The 22,250-nt window shown below is 38.3% G+C and overlaps 4 protein-coding genes and 1 long non-coding RNA gene across 8 annotated transcripts; 1 reads left to right on the forward strand and 4 right to left on the reverse strand.

The window, feature by feature from the left end:
• Positions 1-2,430: 2,430 nt before the first annotated feature.
• Positions 2,431-8,152, reverse strand: usp18 (ubiquitin specific peptidase 18). 2 transcript variants are annotated; one of them, XM_034863946.1, is made up of 10 exons: positions 7,865-8,152; positions 6,888-6,984; positions 5,823-5,956; positions 5,663-5,742; positions 5,435-5,569; positions 4,877-4,972; positions 4,643-4,804; positions 4,436-4,567; positions 3,761-3,804; positions 2,431-2,992 (listed from the first exon to the last, which is right to left on the reverse strand). In XM_034863946.1, the coding sequence occupies exons 1-10, from the start codon at positions 7,917-7,919 to the stop codon at positions 2,920-2,922; spliced, it is 1,008 nt and encodes a 335-aa protein (XP_034719837.1). In that variant the 5' UTR covers positions 7,920-8,152; the 3' UTR covers positions 2,431-2,919. The 2 variants fall into 2 exon arrangements, with proteins under 2 accessions (XP_034719837.1, XP_034719838.1); XM_034863947.1 differs by having other exon boundaries at positions 7,950-7,969.
• Positions 8,153-8,640: 488 nt separating this feature from the next.
• Positions 8,641-11,726, reverse strand: pex26 (peroxisomal biogenesis factor 26). 3 transcript variants are annotated; one of them, XM_034863945.1, is made up of 6 exons: positions 11,598-11,726; positions 11,295-11,416; positions 10,869-11,009; positions 9,577-9,902; positions 9,332-9,472; positions 8,641-9,222 (listed from the first exon to the last, which is right to left on the reverse strand). In XM_034863945.1, exons 1-6 carry the CDS (start codon positions 11,679-11,681, stop codon positions 9,116-9,118), a joined length of 921 nt encoding a protein of 306 aa, XP_034719836.1. In that variant the 5' UTR covers positions 11,682-11,726; the 3' UTR covers positions 8,641-9,115. The 3 variants fall into 3 exon arrangements, with proteins under 3 accessions (XP_034719836.1, XP_034719833.1, XP_034719835.1); XM_034863942.1 differs by having other exon boundaries at positions 11,295-11,506; positions 11,598-11,725; XM_034863944.1 differs by having other exon boundaries at positions 11,295-11,502; positions 11,598-11,704.
• A 41-nt stretch (positions 11,727-11,767) lies between these two features.
• Positions 11,768-13,849, forward strand: llph (LLP homolog, long-term synaptic facilitation factor). The gene is made up of 3 exons (XM_034863949.1): positions 11,768-11,884; positions 12,828-13,056; positions 13,341-13,849. Exons 2-3 carry the CDS (start codon positions 12,840-12,842, stop codon positions 13,502-13,504), a joined length of 381 nt encoding a protein of 126 aa, XP_034719840.1. The 5' UTR covers positions 11,768-11,884; positions 12,828-12,839; the 3' UTR covers positions 13,505-13,849.
• Positions 13,850-14,968: 1,119 nt separating this feature from the next.
• hcls1 (hematopoietic cell-specific Lyn substrate 1) lies at positions 14,969-21,606 on the reverse strand. Its single transcript, XM_034864118.1, has 13 exons — positions 21,338-21,606; positions 20,585-20,668; positions 20,425-20,498; positions 19,566-19,689; positions 18,180-18,290; positions 16,666-16,720; positions 16,448-16,558; positions 16,236-16,360; positions 16,139-16,162; positions 15,989-16,105; positions 15,383-15,536; positions 15,233-15,301; positions 14,969-15,142 (listed from the first exon to the last, which is right to left on the reverse strand). Exons 2-13 carry the CDS (start codon positions 20,666-20,668, stop codon positions 15,006-15,008), a joined length of 1,185 nt encoding a protein of 394 aa, XP_034720009.1. The 5' UTR covers positions 21,338-21,606; the 3' UTR covers positions 14,969-15,005.
• On the reverse strand, positions 16,807-17,576 carry LOC117938958. Its single transcript, XR_004655505.1, has 3 exons — positions 17,533-17,576; positions 17,217-17,298; positions 16,807-16,857 (listed from the first exon to the last, which is right to left on the reverse strand). It is a non-coding gene; the product is annotated as an uncharacterized LOC117938958 (long non-coding RNA).
• Positions 21,607-22,250: the final 644 nt, after the last annotated feature.

Genomic DNA, 22,250 nt, shown 5'->3' on the forward strand with positions numbered 1-22,250 from the left:
CTAAAATTAAATCTTCTTATTTTCCAAAGCTGTTATCTCTAAAAATATTAATGTTGATGCACTGACATCTTGGTTGTTGTTGTTCTACATAACTAAATGAGGATATAGCTAAACCCATTCATGGTAGAGAAGAAAACCTAGCTAAACTCCTGCTATAGCTAACTAGCTTAGCAGAGAAGCAGTGACTGCCATCTCATACCATCCCAGTTAACTGCTCTCTGCCTTTGTTTGGCAGAACAGCATGAGGGTTATTCTTTGAGAAGTGACATAAAATAAGATTATGGTGATATCATGAAACAGACAGGAGGGCTGGAATACTTACAGGCTGGCTGCCACTTTCAAAAGTCAGGCACAGGCATTTATCTAAGCCTGTGAAATCTTTCACACAAAAAAGGGAAAATTTAAGAGTGGTTCTCAAATAGCCAAATTCCATTTTCTCCTTGATGCATCACTGTAGTGTGCTCACCTAGTAACTGGTAAACACACATCAACAGTGATGAAAAAAACATTATTGGACCAGTATATTCTCCAAAGAAAATAGTTTAAGAGTTGCCACACTGTAAAGCCTGAGGAATATCATTTTAGCCTACATGTCAATTCTTCACACCATATCTCTGCCTCCGTTTATAGATTTATCATGTCAATCAAGATCACAATCACAATCTCAATGACAAAATATGCCAAAACGATGCAACATAAAGTGTCCTTAACTGACTTGCTAAGTCCGGAGCACGATAAAGAACAAAAACTGAATTGCAGAGATTGTGATCTGCCATAAAGTATCTGAGTAACCACTTCAAGGGCCAGAGCTCAACCTCGTACAAAAGAGACAAAGACTACATGCATGTGACACACGCGTGGGAAGAAACAAAGACGTCCAGACGTTCAGTTAGACTTTATTCGTGTGGCGTTGGGGTGTGCTGCCTATGTCATGCTGTTGCATTGTCAGTGTTGTGGTCTTTGTCAAAGTGGTGCCTGGCAGGTGCTTGTCTAACATCTAGGCTACTTAACACATGGTCATACAACATGAATTATTGATTAAAAACCTAAAAAGAGAAGAACCCATTCTTTGTTGTTCTAAAATTTCAGTTGACCTACTTGGAAAGTTACTAATGCACTTTATACTTCTGATCCACTACATTTCTGAGAGAAATATTGTACTTGTTAATACACTACAGTACATGTACCTGGCAGCTTAACTTTATAGTCCGATTATATTAAAAAATCATTATATTACCCGAAAATGCATAAATATATTATAGCCAAAAATAAAAATATGATGCATATATAGATTAAACCACCCAACAGTTTGTAGAATAAATGAAGTTTAAGCTCCAACTTGACTAGCTAAAACATTGTAATGCTGCTTATTCATAAGTGCAGTAACAATTATAATCAAACAGTGGTGGAAGAAAAATTTAGATCCTTTACTTAAGTAAATGTACAAAATGCAATGTAAAACACTCTTATAAGTAAAAGTACTGCATTCAGAAATGTACTCAGGTCAAAGTATAGAGGTTCTATCAACAAAACGGACTTCAGTATTATAAGTAAAAGTGCTCAACATGTACAATGGCCCCTGTCTAAGTGTTATATTGTCTCAATTTATTATATTACCGGAAATGAGTCTGCCATTTGGTGCTCAGCAAGTAGCATTACAGTGGATATTTTAACGTTTTAGGTTTTTGCGGTGAAAACAGCAGTGAGAGGGAAATAAAGTTGCAACCCAAAAAAACAAAACAATGAGCTGAAAGATGCTAAAAAGCTCTGTTCAACGGGGATAATTCTCTGTGAGTTCTTCACAACAAGCTACCCCTTTTACATGAGATAGTCATTTGATCCTCTGTTAATATAAAAATATAGATTGTAGCAGCTTGAATTTAATGATTTGAGCAAGTCTCCCACAGCAAATAACAATGCATTTCATTGCTTGCAAATCCATCCCATACCCACAAATCTCAACAGTTGCTATCATGCAAAAATGGCAACTTTTTTTCTCAGTATACGTGAACCGTCTATATTATTATGACTGTTTTCAATGTCAGCTTCTTACTTAGTCAGAGGAACAGATGAGATCTCAGTGTGACACTGACTCAAATCTAGAACCAATATGACATTGTGCATTGGTGTTTGATGTAAATGTGGAAGGAAGATACCCCCTATACATAAAGCTAAGCCTCTGCCGCATGGCAGCGAGATGACTAAGCATTAGGCCTGCTGCCTGTGGCCCTGTGCAGACATGTTCCATTTTGTCAGAGCTCTGCAGCACATACGCACCATTTCACACGCTCCCCAGACTCTTGGCGAAGTGAGTGGGAACTTAAGAGGCGCTGCATCAATAAGAGCAAAAAAACATTAAGGTGTGTCATTCCGAATCCGTTTTTGTATGTTATGTTAAAGGGACTGCAGGTGGGGAGAAAATGAAATACATAAGAGTGAGATGCTGAAGAAGATTTTAATGCTGTTTTTGGCAGCCCGAATAATAAAAGAAATGACTCAATTGTTCTTCATGAGTGACTCATATATTACACAGCAGTGTCAGGGAAATGAACACCACCTCCAATAGGAGTTATTTCCCCCCCCCCCCCCCCAAACAGTAAATATCTAAGCTAAGCATTCTTTCCAAACCAACCCCCCTAGTTTCATACAGTGTGTTCACATTGTGTGTGGTCTGAGGGTGGAAAACCTGTCAGTGTGTTGAGTCTGCAACGCCACCTGCTGGTGTTTGGCAGAAATTACTGAGGTCCAATCTGAATGAGCTCGGAAAAATCATTAAATATAAGACCATTCACCATGTACAGTAACATCTAAAATATCAATACATTATTTAAAGCAAATAAGTGTTTAAATTCCATGAAATTCCAATAGTTTCCAATATTGCACCATGACCCCAGGTATAATTCATCTGCATCCATCTACTCAGCCAGAAAGTTCAGGTTGTTGTACCTCCTCTTTCTGACCTCTTCTGTACATCAACATGTATGCTGTGCCTCTGTAAAAAAACAAAAACATAACAGCACAAATAACAATTAAGCTTCTAGAAGTTAGGTAGGAAAGGGATAAAATTGGCACATTTCAGTGCAATAAATAGTGATTATAAGGTCAACACAACAGGACAGACAAGACGGACTTCCTCTGTTTATGTGTAGAAAAGGTTAAAAAGGACTCATGGCAAAAACATGATCACCTTAAAGTCTTTAATTTTCACTGAAAAACAGACAATATAAGCTTTGTCTAAAGAACTGAAGCTGTTTCCTCAAGTAGGAAGATAAAAGCAGCATTAGGGCAGCTGAAGTCAAGCATGTAACTAAGGCTTTCAATGTTATTAATAAAAATCTTGAAAGCAACTGGAGTTTATGGGGGCTAATATAGGAGTCTCATGCTTTTTTGTTACTATTTTCTGAAGACATTGGTTGCTGAATTCCACATTTTCTAAAATTGTGAAGAAGATTTGTTTTTAGTTGAGGCTAAACAAAGAAAGAAAAGTTTGATTTGCTCTCTGTATTAACCTCAGAGACTTAATTCTTCCTTTACATTTACGTTTTTGGGAAATACACTTATTTGCCGTCTTGCCAAGAATTTGAAAAAGTAGATATCACTTTCAATTGTGTGACCAAATAAGAGCCGTAGGCAATTTGGAGGGGGGGGGGGGGGGGGCACAATTGCCAATATGTTGAACTATTCCTTTAAGAGGACTCCGTAATCCTCATGCACTGTTACCAACATTGCAATACATGAACATCGATGTTGAGCAATTTACCTGTTCTCTCCTCCATATGTTGTCTGCACTTCTTCCCAAGAGGACTGTGTGTTGAAATGCAAATCAAAGACCAAAATAATCACAAGTTTGCATAAAACTGAATTATTTTGATACAAAAAATCCTTCTTGAACAGGTGGGAGAATAAAAGCTTTATTTTCCCACAATGACGTTGGGGAGAAAACCTTCTGACATTTCAGACACAACTTATCTCCACACGCACTTCTGATTTTAACTTATAATTAAAGCTTTAGTGTGTAACTTTTTGATATCAATGAACGTCCTTTACATTCAAGGCATTGCCAAAAGAGTTGCTCCAAAGCTAATTAAGACTATCAGCTTAACACAACTCAGTTTGGCAGTGTTCAGAAGATTGTGTTGTCTGGTGACCTCCCTGCGGGAAAGCTTGAGTGAAGATAATGATATCTTCTGAAAAGCCCATCAGGTTTTTTGACAGTTTGTTGTCTTTACTTAGAATTCCTCACGGGGGCGACAAAAAATACGCACTATAGCTTTAAGATATACAGAAGCCTATTTATGCAAAACGTCTTGAAGGCTTTAAAACAAGGATCTAAATAGGAGCTTTGTGTTTGTTGTAAAGTGTTCCATTCCCAATTATTTACACGCCATAAATAATTTGCATTCAAGTAAGCCAGATTTTGTCAGATTGAACGTACCGGTTTTACGTGGCTGTCATCTGCGTAGTACCAGCCCTGGTTCCTCCTGTTACGAACGTAGGCAGTATAGTGCCCACACATTGCATTTCCAGAGTGCACTACCACTGCATGCAATGTGTACCTAAACTCATCCTGGAAGACAACAAAGTAACTTATAAAACATTGTATAATAGATACAATGTGCAGAGGTTATTATTATTTAAGTACCTGGACAAAGTCTGCAGATATTGCTTCATTAGGAGTCTCAGAACAGTCAAAGGTTTCTGGAAAGGTAACCCTGCAATCAAGTTTTCGGGTGAAACCACGGCCATTCCGATACCTTTTCAGGTTCACACACAAGATCCGAGGTAGGGATAGCAGTTTGACACCCTGAGAAAGAAAAGAAGATGTTCCACTATGTTTGATCCACACTTTATGGGAAGCATTTAAACCAAGTCTCACCTGTTTAGATGGAGTCTTCTTTCCACATTCTGCACAAAAGCAGCAATTAATGCCCTTTAGCTCCTGATACTCAAAGAAGGAGGTCATGCAGTCTTCCTGAAAAGGTTAATGTAAACAATACTTTAAGACTTTGACTACAGGAATGTCTACAGTAATAGTTTGACTATTTGGGAAACTTCTTGCTTTTTTTTATGAGAGTTGAGAATGAAAAGTTGAGATGAGAAGTTGAGACCACTTAGACTACTCTCACTTGTGAAGGGTAATTGTGTAGCGGCAGCCATTTGGCTTTTCATAAAGACTGGAAACAGGTGGAAACAGCCAGCATGGCTCTATCCAAACATAACAAAATCCACTTATCAGCACAAACAGAACAAATACCAAAGTGTAAATCCTCAATTTGTTGTTTTACAGGGCGTTATATTTTTGACTATTTCTCAGCAACTGCTCCTGGCTAAGAAATAGTCTGGTACTACATTATAGTGATACTGATTACATTTCCCAAAATGTCAAAATATTCCTTAAAAAACAATTCACTTCAAAAGAAAATAGAAACAGCACCAGAGAATCGTGATCTTCCTTCACATGCAGAGGCAGGCCGAGCAGGTAGCTGGTCAGAGTCTGGACGGAGGTACACTCTAAACACTGCAGGTACGTCTCCACAGAAATCTTGTACAGATTCTGGATTTCAAGAGCCTGGCAAGGGAAAACAAATACAAGCACACTAAAGATGATGCCTTTCAAGGTGGAAAAATAACAAATGATCATGATTCATGATTGAAGCCCAACCAGAGGTTTGTCATCCATCTGCAGTTGCATGAAGTTCAGGATGGAGAGAAAGACCTCATCAGCATCATGCTGTGTATTAACTACAAAACATTGTCAGGAGTCAGAATATAAATATCAACCACATCAATATTCCATATTTTGTAAGTTTGTTTCTCCTTACGTTGAACAGAGTTCTTGTCCAGAGAGTGGAGAAAGGCACGATGAGGAACGAACTGATGGTCATTCCTCATGGCCGCGAGAACGTTCTTTAGCTGCAGGGGGACGCAGTCCGCTCTCACACTAGCTGTTTCCCACCTTGTGCAAGTAATAAACCGTCATTTATCTTCATTTTGTAGGCACATGAAGAAAGAGGCCTTGTTTCCACATTGACACATATGTGCTCCCCTCTTTTCTTCTCATGGTTGTTGTTATTTGATTCAATATCTATAGTTATTACCGTGTGTAATAGGAGTTGTATGTAAATGGTTCCCAGTTAAAATAATTGTTGTTTTGTATAATACATGTCTTTACTTAATTTCTTCTCGCCTTTAGTCTGTTTGGTTACTGAGGCGCTCAACCCAACAGAAAAATAGTATTAACCTGTTACAGATGTTGATAATAACTATTTACAAGTTAAGCCATGAGACATTGTTTAATATATCATAAAACAGATGTTATGATATATCATTAGTAAATGCGTTATTCCTGCTTTAGTCCTGTTTGTGATGTGGCATTCAATCAGCAAAACAGAGAACGTAGGGCGTTGACTTGCCTTTAAACAACACGTGTGATAATAGGGCAGAACCAACTCATCAGAATCGATAGGGGAGCTCAAAATAGAGGTCATATAACTTCATATGTTTATCTAATATCAACTGTTATTAAATTATACAGAGCACAGTCATACTGTGGATTAATCTGGGAAACTATTTCCAGGTAATGTTAATGTTATCCTTTTAATTTTGTTTAATGTATAGTCTATTTACTTGTCCCTTTTGTCCCTTCAGTGTGTTCATTGCTCATTTGTCTCGTTGGTAGCCCAAGTTCTGGTTTTGCCCGCACGTGATAGAAGGCTAGAAAGAGCTGTTCAAACTTAAGTGATCTGTTTAGATTTGGGTAAATTAAACCCTTTAATTATACTGTGTCTCTTGCCTGACATGCCTCGTGCCTTGCACACCTACAGTGATTAAGGTGTTATTGCTTCATAAGACAGGGTCATAATGAATATGCATTTTCAATGTCTTACTTGTCTAGTAGATCTCCTACTTCCCAGGTAGCAGAGAAGGTCTGCAGCAAAGTGTTGACACAGCAGGACAGGTGGTAGTTGGTGAGCCCTCTCATTCCTGTGACACACCATCAGAAACGTCAAAACAACCCAGTTACTATTATAAAACTTATTATAAAACTTAAACCAAGCATGTTATCCATGGCCCACCGTTACGGCCCCAGAATGCCAGGGGGCTTTCCCATGTGTGAACATAAAAGAAAACTGTTAAGTCTGCATGCTAAAGGTAAATATAGCTGTGCAGAACACCCACCTAACGTACATATAGTATTAAATAAGCAAATCAATCATTTTATAGAAGTTAGAGCGAGGAAGACGTATTTGGTTTATTGATTTAAGGCCCTATGTATAGCAGATGTTTATTTTACACAGATTCAAGGGCAGTATTTTGTTTTCTATGTCATTGCTGCATACATGAGGGATTTATTGGTTGTGAAGAGAAAAATAACTTCATTGTTACAGGTTGTGGTAAAGCCCTGCAGATTTTAATCAAGCCATATTGTTATAATAGCCAAGAAGCAACCTGTGTTGGTTGACTCTTAAAGGGCCTAAAGACCCTCAGGGATTCCCAAAGGACCCTTTAAAAACTTCAAATTAAGTTATGTTTCCTCTTTTTTAATCCCTTAGCGAAATGACTAAATTTTAATATTTTAACCTTTTCTCTCTTTAGAAACCACTCTGTGCAAATTACAATCAAATAGAATGAATTGAATGACAATAGAAAACCCAAGCCCTGCATTCTCTGACTGCTTGTTTCTGTATGGTAATTATTTCTGGGTACTAAAATGTGACTGCATTATATTGAATAGTGTACCCATATATTTCCCCATCTTATTTACACACATGACCAATCCATTACAAACACCAATACAACATAGTCCAATGACCGCCTCGGAAAGGCTTACCGTACATTGCAGGGCTGAATGTGGTCTACTTACCAAAGTAGTCTCTCATTCTACAATTTGAAAAAACACTGAAGATCCTTTCACACATAGCACACACTTCACACTGTCAGTAAACTACGTGAAGGTCTGAAGACAACTAAAGGTCTCAACATCGGCCGGTTAACTAAGAGAAAAGAAGTCGAACGTTTTGTATATTTTACAGAATGAATCTGCTCCTCCTGTGTCAGAAGACAAACATCGCCGCTGTCACAGCCGTAGACTGTAGTATGAGAAAAGTCACAACAGCTTCAGGTTCACTTTCGTTTTTTTTAGTTTCCGGTTCGTCACTTATCTCGAATCGAAACTTAAACGTTGCCAGGAGACTGTCAAATATGGATACATTAAACGACAATATTAACACAAAAATAAAGGTAACTTCATTCGTCTTTTTGTAATATTTGCTTTATCTCACTTTGTGTCGCCAATACGACATGTGTCTAAAAAATGTCTCATCTCAACTGTAAAAACCATAGACAGTTAAAGAAAACGGTGTTAAATAATACGCACGTGATGTAGGCGTGGCATTTTCAGTATAATGACTAGTCAAATTTCGATTTTTGCCGTCATATTATCTCAAAATGTAGGCTATGTTTGATACATTTTGGACATTGCCGGATTTGCCTTCAATTAAAGATGTCCGCATCTGTAGGCCTACATATGTGTACGTCTGGACATCTGTACGGACAATAATCTGGTTTAATTGCATTGTAATGTCAGCTGAAGTAAAGCTAATTGAAAAGATGAATGAATGTCAGAGTCAACAGCACTCTATTCAGAACATTTTCACACTTCCTTTTAATCATTTTTTTCCAGCTGTACACGTACAATCATATTATCTCACAAGCCAGAAAAACAATTAAATATATATTTTATTATGTACACTTCTGTATTCCTTTTTATATCTTATCTAGTCGGTGTTATACGTTCTGTAATTATGTGTACGTGCTTCTGCTTTCTGAGCCAGGACACTGATGTAAAAAAAAAACAAAAAAAAACATGTTCATCTCTGTGAGTAACTTAATTCCCTGGTTGTTCTTAAGATGAAGAAGGAGTTGCTTTAGGATGAACGATCTGGAACTGTGACCTGATGTTTCTGACTCAGTAAACAAGCAAATACGCGTGGAAATGTCTTTCTGTGGAGTAAAGAAATTAAATGATGAAACTTGAAAAAGGAGCTAAACCATATTCTCTTGCCAACACAACAAAGTGAATAAAATGGATTTACAAAACATTTTGTGATCTTCTTTACAGTCTCTGAGTGAGAACCTGATGGTACGGTGCAAACATGGCACTCCACGTCTGTCTGAGCAGTTCAAGAAGTTTGGAAATCCACATGAATGAAGACGAAAGAGCTGCGAGGAAAGAACAGGAAGAAATGCACCCATTTGGTTATTCAGCTAATGTTTTTACACCAACAAAGACTTGTCATGAAAATGAGCTACAAAGAACATTTATTCCAACCTGGATCCATTCGGAAAAAAAGCATGTAGAGAAGGATGGCAGCCAGAAAGAGTCTCCGGAGAGGGAATGAGCCAGAGCCGGTCAACAACAGCTTTCTGTAGAGAAATCTGAGCTTGGCTGCAAGTTTATGGACTACAGATCCTGTAGAACACAAATACAATCAGAAAGTCTGCACTCCTTATTTGTACTTTTATGACTCAGTATTAAACATGGCATGTGACATATATGCATATAAATGATAAGACCTTGAGTTGAGACAGGATGTGCAGTGATCTTAGAGTTTGGACTTGTCCCAGGATTTAGAGGCAGTTCTTGACTCTGTCGCTCTCTCTCTTCTACCACATCCAGTGCCGTCTGCCTCTGGTCTTCTGTGAACGCAACACTTCCAACCTCACCGACGATCAGCTCCACAGCCTCATCTCTGTGTCCAAGAGGCACGAGGACATGCAGCAGATACAGCTCCGCCACAGTCCTGAACCCCGTTACTGTGCTGTTGGATAGGCAGTGTAACCAAACTCTGGCTGCCTCCTGCATCACGGCTGGCTCTCCCACCTTGGAGTAAAGTAGTATGCTGCCAAAATGAGAGTGGGAAAAAAATGAATATGTTTTTTAGAGCTGAAAAGATCAATTAGTAAATTGCTTAGGCAATCTACAGAAAAATAATCTTTGTTTCAGTCATTTATCAAGCTAAAATGCCATATATTTTCTGATTTTAGCTTCTCAAATGTGAGAATTCACTGCTCTTCTTGTTATATGTATATACATAACATCATTTTCCAGATTTAATTCAACATTCAAAATCCTTTATTAATCCCACAATCGGGAAATTCACACTGTTGCAGCAGCAAGGGATAAGAGGAAAAGTACAAGGCACAGATAAACACAATAGTAAATATAATTAAAGAGAATAAATATTAAAATGTATTTACAGCATTGCACAGTCACGTTTTAATTGCACATTTACACTAGTGTGTATGTGTGTATATTAAATATCCTTGAGTATTGGACTTTTGTTGGATAAACCAAAGAATATGAAGATACTACCTTGGGGTCTTGGAAATTAAAATGGCCATTTTATTGTCATTGCATGACCATTTGTAGGCAAAATGATTATTAAGAAAAGAATCTGCAGATTATTCTACACTATAAGGCAAAAAGTCAGTAAATAGTAAGGGTTGTCATTGACTTTTGGCCATATAGTAAAAATGAAAAGAATTGCTGGCATATTCTTGGTTTTAAATAAATTTAAATAAATAATTTAAATAAATTTAACAGTAAGACAACAACAAATAATCCAAATATCTGCCGTATGTGCCTGATGTTGGCCTGACTATTCAATGATGTGCAAGTTCCTCGGATTCTTCACAATTAGAGCTGCAAATGATTATTACTTTCATAATTGGTTAATCTTTTGAATCTTATCTCGTATTTTGAAGAAGCTAGAATTAGAGAATTTTGAGACGAAAGAAGATACATTTTACACAATTACCCAAATTATTGCCAATTAATTCATCATAAAAAGCTCCACTCTACTCACCACATCTGCATTATTTTAGCTGGTATTTTCTCCTGGTGCTTATACTGCTGCAGGACCCAGGAGAGGACACCATGCCACTGATTCAGCTCAGCCAGTGCTTGAATTCCTAAAATGCAGAAGCCAGCCTTAATCTCTCCACATCTGAGTAGACAAAACACAGAAAACCCACACATGATTAGGTGGTATGACCTTTAACCAGAAGGTGTCAGTAGGGATTGTCCATTAGCCTTAAGGATTTGTGGATGCGACCTACAGCAAGGGAGTTTAAAACTGAATTACACCCATAGACTGTTAATATTAATATACAGTCTATGATTAGACCAGAGACTCAATGAGTGATGCAGAAATAACAAAGAACAAAACAATTACTATCCGGGCTGCAGAACATTCAACTGATACATGGTGTAACTGCATTTAGACTTTCACCTGTTGTCCTCTTGCTCCATGTCGGCGAGACTGTCCATGCCTCTGCCGCATGTGTCAAAGGCTGCCTGGAAGTCTTTATGGACCATCATTTGCTCTGCAGCTGTGTCCAACATGCTGAACATCTGTGATAGAGAAGAAGTGAGCTGCGGGCTGCACACTGAACCAAAGCAGCGAGCAGGAGCCAGGCTGGTTGAACAGCTGCTCATGACTGTCTGTCAAATTTAAGACCAATTAAATAAAAAAACACAAATTATTTGAAAACGCTAAAATATACAGTTTTACTTCATGCAGCTGGGTTTATACCTGGAGGCCAAATAAACCTGTTTGGAGGTTTGATTTGTACACTATCCTCTCCTCGACATCTTGTTTACAATCCATGATATCCATAATAGCTTCGATCTTCCTGGTTTGAGATCGCCAGCCAATCAGACGCTACAATCTTCAGTTTGGCTGAAGCAGCCAATCATGCTGCTGTTCCTTCAAACATGCGTCATCGTTTTTTTCCTCTCCAACTTGTAAACGCGTGGACGCAGCGGAGTGTGTGTTCCAGTCTCTCTACGGAGGGAATTTAAGCAGCTAACTGGTTCTCTGTAAGTCACCGCTTACTGTTTACATGTGTAACAATGCTAAAACATTGTATTACACTGCATTTCACACGCGGAACTAACTTGCTTTGACGTGTATACTTTCTTCTTTAGCTTTCGATAGCTAACAAGCTAGCAAACTGTTTACGTACCTTGCTGTACGTTAACGTTAATAGCCGTAGCTTGCTAATATTTAGTCATATAATGTAAATACCACGAAATAGTGACAATGTATAACGTTAATTACATATTCTGGTGGATATGTGGACAACCGTTATCGTGCGTATTATAAATACTGAGCATGTCCCCTCTTCCAAGACAGATCTTTTGGAGGCCTTTTGTGTTAAAATTGAGAAAACGACCCCCATCAAGCAATGACAGTGGATTAAACGTGATATGTAAAACTTCGACTGCTGTCTTGACTGAAGAGCTGTGTCACCTCACTTCAGGACTTTTAATACCATCATCACTATTTTTACTATATGTCATGTGAGCTATATTTTCCCCAACCCTTCTTCCCTAAAATTGCAACTGAATCCTCAGTGATTGTATTTTTACTTGATACTGTTATTTTGGTTGTTTTAGAACTTGTCAAAAGTGTGTGTGTGTCTGTGTGTATATATATTTAATTTTTCATTATTCTAATACTTATGTATTAGAATAATGAAAAATTAAATGAAATTATCGACCATTTGTGGTCCTTTTTATGAGGATCATTTTGAGGTTGTCCTCATCAACAACTAGTGAGGGATATGGAATAGAGTTTACGCTTTCCTGAAGCTAAAACAGAATGTATACATATTGGTTGAGTGTTGGGCCTACTGTGAATGTGTGCTTGTGGTGTTGGCTTACCAGAAGTGTAGATTGTAAGTGTTCTTACTGTCCAGAGATTATATTGGAATGCAAATGTGAAAGCCTGTTAGTTTGACTGGTGTTTTCTTATTTTCAGATTGTCCTTGAAATGGCAAAAAGCCTAAGGAGCAAATGGAAGAGGAAGATGCGTGCAGAGAAGAGGAAGAAAAATGCTCCCAAGGAGTTGGCCCGTCTGAAACAAGCTCTCAGTCTGGATAAGAAAGGAGAAGCTACCATGACTGACATCCAGGAGATTGCCACAGTGGTGCCAGCCGACAAGATCAAGAAGCAAACCGATGCGGACATGGTGGAGGTTGAGGGTGAAGGCGAGTGAGAAATGGAGCACAACATGCTCTATTTGGAATCAACCGTTTTATACCTATACATATTTTACCATTCATATTTAAAAGTGTCTGTAGTAAAAGGTAATTTTAGTATTAGGTTGGGTTGCTAAAGAAGCTGACACGAAGCTACGTAGAATTAGAAGTTCAAAATGATTTACATCATACACACATTATTTGAATGGCTTCAGTTGGTCCATTTGCTTTTGGAATCAAAATGTTCATTTATCATCTTTCTTGTTTATCAATCTTTGTCTTTTGTGTTCCAGATGGGAAGATGGAACTGGACAGCAAGCGCAACAAGAAAACTCAGTTGGATGAAAATGGTCAGTACCCTGGGTGGATGAGTCAACGGCAGGCCAAGAAACTGAAAGGCAAACGGGTGGCAAAGAAAACTGGCCAGGGCAAGAAGAAGAAGGGCATCGCCTGGTGAACCTGAGGAAACCGAAATACCTCTGCTTTGACTTAAAAGACTTTTGAAGCAAAATGAGAATATGTATTATCTTGTGCAGAAATTGAATTTCTGTTTTGAATCTCATTCTGTTCAGTGGATTACAAGATTCATGGTTGTGCCACCAGCGTGGGAAATGAACGTTTTCTTCTACAACAGTCTGTTTCTTATAATGTAATTCACTGCAGGGAAATGTTTGTTCTTATGGAACAGCAGTCCAACTTCATGTTAGGACAAGTTTTAAGAAAGTAAGACTGGTGCAAAATATGTATGATTGTCATATATTCTCTACTACAATTTAAATCTTTTCATCAATAATTCACAGATGTGTTGCTTGTTTTGTTTACTAAGGTAGTATATAGACTGGATGACATGGTTAAAATCAAGATTACTGGTTCAGCTTCGTGGCTTAAGGCCCTGAAACACCAACACGATAATCGGCTATTGGGCAGTCTGGCAAGGTTGGTGACCCAAGTCTGTTTGGTTTGTTCCTTGCCATCGTCAATCAGAGGGGCCATTTTGACCATTTTCACCGACCCGATATGCTTGGTCGGAAGGCGGGCGTTGCCGGCAGTTGGACTCAAAGGACCAATCCAATCGGCGTGCTAACCCTGTAATGATGCGAATGAGTAGAGTCTCTCAAAATGTGACAAATCTTTTAAAATGACCTTTGACGATTTGAAATGAAGACAGATTCAGCAACAGCATGGCCTATGTTTTGGTTAAAATGTTTTCAGAAACACGTTTGAACTGAAACACGGTGAACTATTTTAGGAAAATATGAGATTGTATTCTGAATGAGCCGCCACGACAGTCTGGCGTCCGTGCGACTGCCTTTTCTGCCAACAGTCAGCGTTCTGGTTGGTGTGTCAGGGCCTTTAGAGGTTGAGACGCTGCCCATGAAGAGCAAAGTCTCAGGTTTGAGTTGGGACATTTGTTGCATGTAAGTCCCTTATTTCTCCCATCATTTTGTCTTATCTCTCTGCTGTCAGACTCTTAATGAATTTTATACCATTTCCAATATAGCTGCATATTCTATGGTAAAATGTATGTACAATCATAAATTAACTTTGTTGTAGATATAATACTATTTGAATCATTTATTTGGAAAGCAGGCGGATAACCCAATATAATCACGAGAAAATAGATTGCCAGTAAAAGATGGTAACCAAGCCCAAGTTGTTGTTGTACAAATAACAAAGAATCTTGTCTGTAAAATATTTTATTTACTCCAATCGGTTCATTACAGATAAAAAAATGTAACTGCTCGCCCCTAATATGATCATACTGCCAAGATACTCTGCCACAGACCCGAAGCGTGATATTATAGAATAAAAGAAATACGCTAATCAGAAGCCATTTTGGCACAAATGTTCTTTGATTTCCTATAAGTACACTGCTAAAAGGAATTCTCCCTGTTGATTGACCTAAGATACATGATGGTCGAACTGAAGCTTGTGCAAAACCTCCCTAAGCATGTTGCTTACTGCATCAGCTGAACATAAGATGCCGGGAAAAGACCAACGCGTCCGTGACAGTGTCCCTTCCACCAGCCCTCGTCAATCATCTCTATGTTGGTGATGACATCATCTGGGTTGAAGGAGATCTCGTCGTCAGCCTCTGTGTGGGAAAGGAGCGGATTTGAAGACTTGTCTTCCCCAGTGTTGAGAGAAGTTTGACAAATGAATATGAATGGAAAAGGTGTCATACCTCCTTCATAGTCATAAATTGCTACTGCCCTCTGGCCGCTCGACAGGTCTTCGTAGTCGTTATCGGCGCCTGTAAAAGAAAACATTAAAAGAAATGAGCGTTTTAGATGCAAAAAGTTTGACATTTAACCTTCAGCCAATTTAGACAGACCTGTCAGCACAGGAGGAGGCGCATCAAGATCCTCGTATTCCCCTTCATCCTCCTCCACATCTGCTGACCTGTCGGGTAGCGGAGGAACATCCAATTCGAGGAAATTGTCTGAACGTGGAGGCAAATCCGGGGGCACCTCGTATAAAGGTCCCTCCTGGAAACACCACAGAATATCTTTGATTTCATCATCTTAAATCCTGGAGATGACCTGAGATTTTCATATAAGACCTAACTAGACCCAGTTTGTGTCTCTTACATATTACCATTACATTCAAATTGCTGTGCTAAGTGTCTATTTAAGAATTTTCTAACCACCTTGATGAAAAAATATGCTGCACAGCAAAAGAAAAAAAAAAAGAAAAAATTAACAACCTGGGAATCCTAGGAATTGATTGGATGGATTTATCTACACATTTTGTTGTCTTTTCCTTGACCCTCCCCAGTTTTATTTAGTTGTTATAACTGTAAGATTCTTTTCAGACACTGATTGACTGTCCAGAATTTGTTGAAAATAACAAAAATACTGAATATTGCCAGCCTTATGATTTAAAGAGATGAATGAATTATTCTATTATTTGGTACATCTGATATTTGAATGTGTCTTACCTCTGACTCTGGTTCTGGTTCAGGTATTTCTTGTATCTCCGACATGTGGTGTGTCATGTCATACTCCACATCTGGAGTCTCATCTTGAGCCACGTCGGAAGCAGGTGGTGGAAATATTTCCGCCACGTCGGAAACAGGTGGTGGAACTATTTCCTCCTCTCTTTTGCTATCTTCCTACAGGAAACACAAAATCATGTGTAAAGAAATCAAATGTCAGGCAAAGTTGTAAAAAACAGGACAAATGCTACAACTTTAACGTACCTTTCTGTGACTGGTGTTTCTCTGTTTCTCCTTTATAGTCGTACCCCAAAGCAGCTTTATCCACCTTCTCTTTCTCCACCCCGTACTTTCCTCCAAATCCCTTAGCATAGTCTGGCAAAACAAAGATGCAAAATAAAGCAAATGTCAGAAAAAAATGTGAAAGTGTGAAAAGTGACAAATGAAACAACTTTAAAATACCTTTTTGTGACTGGTGCTTCTCTGTCTGGCCTTTATAGTCGTACCCCAAAGCTGCCTTGTCCACTTTTTCCTTCTCCACCCCATATTTTCCTCCAAATCCCTTTGAGTAATCTAAAAACATATGGATTGGGTTGAGAATTCATTCTATTTTGTAGAAACTTCCAAAAGGAAAATATTGTACTGTAAGTGAGAAGGCTTCTTTAAAGTTGGACTTGTACCTTTCTGCGATGCATGTTGGGACACTTCTCCTTTGTATTCAAAGCCCATGGCAGTCTGCACAGAACACACACAGGTTGCATTTAAGGTACATGTCTTTCTTCAAAGCTCCCGACACTAGAGAACTTGTCCCACTTCTGTCCCCCTACCGGTTGAAAGCAGAATTGTCTCATTATGTCTCATTGGAACTACAGCTCTGCTATCACTGCCCGATGTAAGTCGGGTGCAGATGGGAGTTGCGCATGCTCAGATTTGAATGGTTTGCAGCATAAACTGTCATTCTGAAATTTGTGAAATCCATAAACTAATAAACTTTTCTCAATACAAACAATAACAGAAGATGGAAATCATTTAACAAACGTTTTAGCTATCTATTATTGTTTGGTTGCTAACGTTAGCTCAAAGCGTCGTTCAACTGACAACCTTTGTTGCGTTTGATTGCTAACTTGTAGTGAGAAGTGAACAAACTTTGTTAAGTAGGCCTATATTTACTGTACTGACATTCCAGAAGTCTCTTTTTAGCATCTTGAATGATACTTGTCGCAGGAGTGACACCACTACCCGATCTGGCAAACTTGCATAGTGCTGTTATAGCCGGTAGAGGGCCGCAAAGCAAAGGTAGAAGTGCCGTTCACCTGCGCATGCGTCACTTAGCAACAAGTAACCTACAATAACCAGGTAACTGCTAACGAGAGACTTCTGTAATGTCATTACATTAAAAATGGACCTACTGTACATAAAGAAGTTTGTTCACTGCTGGCTACAAGTTAGCTATTACACAACAATTGGTTGGTTTATGCTGTGAACCATTTAAATCTGAGCACACGCAGCTCCCAACTGCACTCGACTTACATCAGGTAGCGACACACCCTGTTACAAGTTGATGAACCACTGAAATGATTTTGGAAACATTTATTTTAATTACAAAAGTCCTCTAGTTTATAAGACATTTAAAAGTACTCTTCTTTGAATAACTTGTGACTGATAAGGTTTTCCTACAAAAAAAAGTGTATTTGTGTTTCTTTGACCACGATTGGCTCCCAAACTAGTTGTCATGTCACAAAATCATGCTTGTAGTTACACATGTTAAACTGAGATTTAAAGGGATACGCCACCGTTTGTTGCGATGTTAGGACTTATCACGGTCTTACCTAGCTGTAGATAGGTGGGCAACTGCATTTTTGTTTTTGTCCCAGTGCAAGTAATTCGTTTTTTTTTTTTTTTTTGGCTCACTTTTACTCACAACATGCTAACTGGCAACATAGGATTCCATTTAATACGCTAAGCTAGCTAGCTGCGGCGCTGCCGGTGTTCCACCGGACCAAAACGATACATGCACAATACCTACAGGTAGGCAACCGTGTTAAGGCCTATTTCAACAAACGGTTTAAGGTAAGCAGAGAAACTTTTTTCCGTTTCAAACCTCGCACGAACATCATTCATTGAAGGTCAAACATCAAAATGACGTAGTAATAAAAACTAATTTTAAAGAGAGGAACTCTACTTGTCATCTTACCTTGTCGACGCGGTCTTTCTGAACACCAAACTTTCCGCCGAACCCTTGCGCCGCATCTTTCTGGGAGGAGTGCTGCTCGACTTGTGCCACATAGTCGTGCCCCAAAGCCACCTGAACAGTAAAGATGCTGTTTTAAATGAGCAATGGATCACAGATGGTAAAGTAAATGTTATTGTGCTGTATTTATATAGCGCTTTTATAGTCTTAACAACGACTCAAAGCACTTTCACGTACAGGAACCATTCACCATTCACACACATTCACACACTGTGGCCGAGGCTGCTGTACAAATAAATACTTAATAACGGTACTAAAGTAGATTTCTTTTTTCTGTACTGATTTAATTTTTTGCAGACTTTATATTTGTACGACTTACGTTGTTATAATATCGGTAGGCTACTTTCTACTTCTTACATTTTACAAAATTGGCTCGTTACTTTATAGTGTCAAATAATTTAAGTGCAGTTACGGTTATTATTTTTTGCGTCATCAATACCGAATTCAATCTAACTGGATGGGAATCTATGTTGCACGCACCACTACAAGACGATGATGCCGGTAACGTTAGCACATAGTAGCATGGACGGTGACATGATTGAAAAGGAAGAAAACATTGGTTCGACAGAAGACATTCTCAATCATCCTCGGCCTTATCTGAGAGAGCTGTTTGAGATAGTAGGCATCAAGAAGTACTCCTGGCTAATGAGCTGCGTAACTCTAAAACTTAGAACTTCTTAATTAATGTCTCTTTAGTAATTCATATTTTATCCTTTATTTTCTTTCCAGAAGAATATTCCATATTTGAACACACACACACACACACACACACACACACAGATATGTAGATTCCTTTAAATGTTAAGAGGAAGATTAAAAAAAAAGAAACTTTCACTGAATCACAATTGAATTCATATCTTGCTACTCAGTCAGATTCTTATTAACCTGGAGTCCCAGTTTCTGTCACAATCATGTACACAAGGTTTTAGGCCTATTGGCAGACATTCATTTAAGATGTAGACATAAGCATATAAAGAGCCTTTTTCCATGTCCACTGTAGTTTCTTATCTCGCACTAGAGTAACATTTGTGTGGTCCAGGTAGCTTTGCATAAAAAAGGGTTTTCATTCTCTTCGCAAGAATACTTGTAAGCAAATTACCAAACTTGAACTTTGTTACTTTTACTTGAGTTCAGAAGTTAAATCCGTACTTCTACTTTTACCAGAGTATTGATACTTTAACACAACTATCTGTACTTAAGTACAGGAAGTGAGTGCTTTTGCTATCTCTGCAGTGGATGCATAGTAAAGGACAAAATAGATCAAATCTGGCACTAACTAAGAGGATCTTATCACCATATTTTGAATATAAAAGTTAAACGTTTGTCTACCTTGTCCATTCTGTCTTTTTCAACTCCAAACTTTCCTCCATATCCATAGGACGCTTTGGGAGTCTGATCCTTCTGCTTCCCCTGCTCGTGCTCCACAGCGACATTTTTTCTGAGCTCTGCAACACTAGGATTCAAAGATTCAATCAAAGAAAGTGTGAACATATTTGGAGGCAATTGTCATATAAAATAAAGACATGAATTAGAAGGCAGAAGAAAATAACAGGGTTTTAAGTCTACTTTTAAAGGTTAAGAATACATAATGTACTAATGCAAGCAACTTTGTGGTTGCCAGGGTTGTGAGAAATCCCTAAGCTGTTTGTTAATGCGGTTATTGGAAATTTTGGAAATCTATTAATAGATGCTTTCAGATTTAACAGTTCCTAATAAGGCATCAAGTCAAGATTTATTCAAGTTAAGTTATTAATAAATGGATTTTGGTAAACTCGGTACATGTTGCATTGCCCAGAGTGTCTATCTGAAGAACTAAATAACTAAATAAAAAGATAAAATGGGTGTCTGCTGGAGGAAGATAAACACCAGCTGAAGGGATTATTAATAACACAACAAGAATTAACTTAGGAACTCTTAATAAAGTGTGACGTATCAGGAAGTGGTTCTGCATCTTTTTTTTTACATCTAGCACCACTGCCTTAATTTAGAAAACGTAAGGGTTTAAATCTCACTGACAAATGTCATCATTACATATTACCCATATTAGGAGAGACTTGCTGCCTGACAGCTAGTTCTCGGCTCTCACTTCCTCTTCCTGTTACTTCACAGCACCCACGGTAACCTGCATTTCTCTACATCGTCTAAAGACTTGTTGATTTCCAGACGGGCACAGTTGGCCATCTCTAACCTGATGTGCTCCTTTCGTCCTGAACCCTCGATGGTCTTTGCTCCCCACCTCTGCTCCTGCTCTGATACATCATTCTGAAACACAAAGTCAGAAAAAAGTTTGACTGACGCACATATATTTTTGCCTACAGTAATACACATCTCCAGGAAGTACACAGTACCTCAAAGTCAGGGTCTGTCTCCCAGTCGTCCCCCTCTGCAGCCACCTTCATGCTCACATTGTGGCCCACGACTGACTTCCACATCTGGGGAAGCAAAACACTATGAGCCACACTGAAGACAGCATAACACTTTGATTAATGATCCTGTGTTCTCCCAGACAAGTGGCATATTTCTATGCACTGACAGTCTAATCACTGTTGATTTATTTTGACTAAACAAACTAATGTACAACCACAAGCTCTGACCACCATTTGCTGAAGTCTCAAAAAGGAAGTTATTTTCAACATGAAGCTTCATTTCCCCATAATGAAACATACATTTTAGAGAAATACTTTGTTTAGCTTTAAATCCTCTGTTAAAACAATAATCTCACTTCTTGAGGGATGCATACACAAATTATGTATATTCATCAAATGCTAGGTTACTGATTCACACTTTTAATATATTTTTATCATGTTTTACGGTCATATTGTGGGAAAGTTATTGCAGTAGAAGTCATATTGAACATAACATTGGACATACAAGTAGGCTACATAATAACATGTAAACGCTACCTAATGTTAGCCCTTCCCATTTAAGTGTAGCCTATTGTTTTAGCATTGTTTATGTCATCCATGATTTGGTTAACAGATTTACAGTTAGCTTAAACTACGTCTGCCTAAACCCACTTCCTTAATAAAGTCTAAAGATGAATGAAATAAAAGCACATGCAGGCTTGTTAGTTAGTTCGAAGAAGAAACAATTATCATTACCTTTCAGTTGTCACGGTACAACAAAACAAAAAACGTGTTTAAATGGATCTTACACCGACTGGTCTTCACTCAAGTTGTTACAGTTTGATGGACGACAAGTGAACGCGGATCTAGCGTGGGCTACAGTACATGAACGCGCTTTGATAAATAAGAGTAGCCTACATGTCTATTTTATCATCGTACTTTAATTAGTAACACGTATACGGTGATGCTTTTGTATTGCTATGTTGTACTAGATATGTAAATGTAGTATAAAAATGTTAAGGCTTAACAAAAATAAAGAAATAAGGAGTGAGAAATGCTGCATTCAAGTGCGTACGTTAATCTGAGACTGAACGACCAGACAAAGTGGTGATAGGAGTAAACAGGGTTGTTAGCACACAGGAGCTGCTACAACTAGTAACGCTACTGGTTATCACTATTGTAGTTACTGTTTCTTACTTTTAAAACAATTGTATAAGTAATTAAATGTAGAGTCCGTTACTAGGTAATTTAGCCAGTTGTGTTCTAGTTACAACACTTGGGGGCAGACTCACACAGCTTAAACACAACAGCTCACAGTGAGAGGAAAAACCATACATCAAAACCCACTGGCTCCGTTTTGTTGACTCATTAAAACTAAAACTGTAGGCCTACTACAGTGAGGGGAAAAAGTATTTGATCCCCTGCTGATTTTGTACATTTGCCCACTGACAGAAATTATCAGTCTATAATTTTGTTGGTAGATTTATTTGAACAGTGAGATACAGAATAACAACAACAAAATCCAGACAATCGCATGTCCAAATTGTTATAAATTGATTTGCATTTTAATGAGGGAAATATGTATTTGACCCCTGTTCAAAACATGACTTACTTGGTGGGAACACCCTTGTTGGCAATCACAGAGGTCAGATGTTTCTTGTAGTTTCCA

This window comes from Etheostoma cragini, chromosome 23 (genome assembly GCF_013103735.1).
Source record: "Etheostoma cragini isolate CJK2018 chromosome 23, CSU_Ecrag_1.0, whole genome shotgun sequence".
In the NCBI taxonomy this organism is placed as follows: domain Eukaryota; kingdom Metazoa; phylum Chordata; class Actinopteri; order Perciformes; family Percidae; genus Etheostoma; species Etheostoma cragini.